Genomic DNA, 3,942 nt, shown 5'->3' on the forward strand with positions numbered 1-3,942 from the left:
GTTCTTTCTTTCTTCTTCCTTCCTCTCTCTCTCTTTTTCTCTTTCTTCTTCCTTTCTCTCTTCTTTCTTTTCTCTCTTCTTTCTTTTTCTCTTCTCTTCTCTTCTCTTCTCTTCTCTTCTCTTCTCTTCTCTTCTTTTATTTTCTTTCTTATTGATTTGAGAGAGAGACCAGTATCAAGTAGGGTGGAGTAGGGGCAGCGGGAGAAGGAGAGAATCCCTGAACAGACCCCCGCTGAGCGCCCAGGCCAGGGGGCTCTATCCCAGGACCCTGAGATCATGACCTGAAATGAAATCAAGAGTCTGACGCTTACCTGCCCGAGCCACGCAGGCTCCCCACGTCAGACGCTTCTATGGGCTGCACTTGAAATTCTATTAAAATACTGATCTTGGGTTAAGTCCCTTCACCTTCCTCAAAGCCGGCGCTTGCTCCTCTCTGGTCGCGTACCTATCTCCGAGGTTTTTCAAAGTCGAGAGACACTATGTACGTCAAGTCGCTGGCACCCAGGGTGGAAACTCAGTGGTGACCGTCGCTGACGGGCAAACGTCCACGTCAAGTGCCAGGGCTCCGGGTCTCCCTGACGGTTTCTGACGCACCGTGTTTCCTGCGACCTAGGTTCAGTCTGAGGTGAAGAAGTTGTGGAGCCGGTGGAGCCTCTCCATCGACTGGAAAAGGACGCCCCCCTGCGGCGGCCACAGGTACGGCTCGGTGCTCACCACGTTGACCCACAGCACCAGCAGCCAGTCGCAGGGGGCAGCCAGCGCTCGCCTGGTGCTCCTCTCCGGCAAACCCCCGCGGACAGCCGGCCGCCAGCCCGACTGCCACGTGACGTTACCCGGCTACGTCTGGAGCAGCTCGGAGCAGGACTGCCCGCCACACCTGATCCCTGAGGAGACCCCGGAGGCGAACGCGGGGCTGCGCGAGGAGATTCCGATGGCGGCGCCCCCCCGGCCGCTGGAATCGAACCCAGAGCCGGAAGGAAGCAGAGGAGAAACCGAGGACGTTCTCTGAGTCAACACCTGCCGCTTCCAAGAGCCGATTCTTCTGGTTGTGTTGGTTTGGTTGGCCTTGCTCTGCCTGAGCCGCAGAACTGAAAATCCAGGGTTCAAAGTGTGGCTTCCCCGAAGTTTTCAGGTTGCATGGATTGGATTCTAAAAATAGTGAAGACCCAGAAGGAGAGGTGTCAGTGGAGTAGTGTATTACCTTATTTTGGCATTAAATCCTCTTCTAAATTGTTGGTGTGGTACGTGCTCTGTGATTGTTCATTTTTTCCTGCTACTTTTGGGTAGAAAACCATTTCACTTGCGTGGCTCTAGTTTTCTCTCATAAAAATATCACTTAAGTATGATAGAGATCATTCCATCTGTGGCCTTTCCCTTTTAAGAAATCAACATTCTCTTTTCCTCATTTTAATGTACTTCTACAATTTCATTCCTATTGCTTGTGCATAGGAGCAATTAGCATCTGAAGACATACCTTGAACAATGAAAGAGCTAAGCACAAGTACACACTGGAAATAAAAAGGAGGCTGGACTTTGATAAGATAAATTGGTGAAATATGTTTATTTCTAGAAACAAGGAAAATTATCAAGATAGTATTGCACCTATTCCTTCCTTTGAATGTCTCCTCTGTGACCAGCCAAATCTCTGGTCTTCGCTCCTGGAAACCTTGACATGCCACCCGGTTTTCTCTGTCAGTGAGCTTGTGTCTGCAAACCGATTCTGTTTGTAATCAATTTGTAGTGATAGGCACACTGTGCCTTTTTCTTCTTTGTTCTATTATTATATTCCAAATGGCATGTGGGATCTGGCTTTGCTCCATTATGTTAACATTAAAAGTTTGTTCTAAAAATACATTTTGGGTCACTTTAAAAGATTTTCTCTCAGCATCTAACTTTGTTTTTGAGAACCAACCGAATGCTCCTTCTTTAAAACTGCAGGGATCAGCATGTAGCTGTAGCACTTTCCCGAATTTGAACCTTCAGTATGTTGTAGCAGTGAAACATTTATTGAGTGCGTATCAGACACCCACCATCCTGCTGGTTTCTTACAAACATTAACTTCTTTAATTTTCACTACAGACTTATGGTTCAGTTTTATCACTGTCACTGTCTTTACAGATGGCGTTGTGACTCCTAGAAGTGGAGTAACTTGCCCAAAGTTGCACAGCTAGACCTTGATGGAACATGGTTTGTGACACAGATCTACTGACTTCAAGTCCCGTGTTCTTAACCACTAGCTTCACTATCACCAATATATATATTTCTCATTAACCAATGAAAATATTCAATTAGTTTTTTCTCATAGAGAGTGCTTAAGAACTTTTATTATTTCTTTAACTATGACCTTCATGATGTTTCCACTCTAGTGGGGTAGACAGAAATATATATATATACATATATATATATATATATATATATATATATGAAATGAATATATTACAGAGCAATCTGTTTCTAAGTGAAACAACACAGGTCAAGCTGATCAATCTCATTGTGCTGAATGATTTAACCAACATGCAACCGGTGTCGTGATGAATAAGGTACCCTGATGTCTACACACCATCTTGAAAAATATTATACTTTCCTTCCATGCTCATTCTTGCCTTCCTTCTCTGTGCCACACAGAAGTAATTTCCTTCCCATCCTGTTTAGGAAGGTGCCATTGTACAAATTTAATTAATTTGATTCTATGCTTTATTGTCACACTGCAGGCTGTCTCCTTACCAGGAAAGAAAGAGCATGGGTGGAAAGATTAAGTTCAGTTCTATAGCTAATTTTCTGCAAGTCTTTATAAAATCACTTAGCTTCCTTTGTAGTTCAAGTTTTCTATCTTTAAAATGAAGATAATATCTGTTTACTTTAGAGAAATGTTCTGGTGATAAGAGAAGTCACATATGGAAAGCACTTTGTAACATAAAATTTTCATACAAATACTTGATTTGGGTTGTTGTTACATTACAGTTTCGAGTTAAAATCTGGCTTTTCTCCATTATGTTATAAAAGACCTTACACTACAGACAAAGTGTTGATATCCAGGTTCTATAAAGAACTCCCCAAACTCAACACTCAAAAAACAGATAATCACGTCAAAAAAAAAAAAATGGGCAGAATACATGAACAGACACTTCTCCAAAGACATATAAATGGATAATAGACACATGAAAAAATGTTCATCATCACTAGCCATCAGGGAGGTTCAAATTAAAACCACATTGAGATACCACCTTACACCAGTTAGAATGGTCAAAATTAACAAGACAGTAAACAACAAGTGTTGGAGAGGATGTGGAGAAAGGGGAACCCTCTTACACTGTTGGTGGGTATGCAAGTTGGTGAAGCCACTTTGGAAAACAGTGTGGAGATTCCTTAAGAAATTAAAAATAGAGCTACCCTATGACCCTGCAATTGCACTTCTGGGGATTTACCCCAAAGATACAGATGTAGTGAAAAGAAGGGTCATATGTACCCCAAAGTTCATAGCAGCAATGGCCACAATTGCTAAATGGTGGAAAGAGCCAAGATGTCCTCAACAGACAAATGGATAAAGAAGATATGGTCCATATATACAATGGAATATTATGCTTCCATCAGAAAGAATGAATACCCAACTTTTGTATCAACATGGATGGGACTGGAAGAGATTATGCTGAGTGAAATAAGTCAAGCAGAGATAGTCAATTGTCATATGATTTCACTTGTGAAGCATAAGGAATAACATGAAGGACATTAGGAGAAGGAAAGGAAAAGTGAATTGGGGGAAATTGGAGGGGGAGACAAACCATGAGAGACTGTGGACTCTGAGAAACAAACTGAGGGTTTTGGAGGGGATAGGGGTGAGGGGTTAGGTGAGCCTGATGGTGGGTATTAAGGAGGGCACGTATTGCATGGAGCACTGGGTGTGGTGCATAAACAATGAATCTTGGAACACTGGAAAAAAAATAA

General features: G+C 42.7%; 1 protein-coding gene across 2 annotated transcripts in view; it reads left to right on the forward strand.

Annotated features, from left to right (window-relative positions):
• The window catches only part of PTH2R (parathyroid hormone 2 receptor), an 87,548-nt gene extending 86,539 nt beyond the window's left edge, over positions 1-1,009 (forward strand). For both annotated transcript variants that reach the window (XM_059392661.1, XM_059392662.1), the window contains one exon: positions 614-1,009. In XM_059392661.1, the coding sequence (XP_059248644.1) occupies positions 614-1,009 (396 nt within the window). The remainder of the gene's footprint in view (positions 1-613) is intronic.
• Positions 1,010-3,942: the final 2,933 nt, after the last annotated feature.

The sequence above is a fragment of the Mustela nigripes genome, chromosome 3, assembly GCF_022355385.1.
Source record: "Mustela nigripes isolate SB6536 chromosome 3, MUSNIG.SB6536, whole genome shotgun sequence".
In the NCBI taxonomy this organism is placed as follows: Eukaryota; Metazoa; Chordata; class Mammalia; order Carnivora; family Mustelidae; genus Mustela; species Mustela nigripes.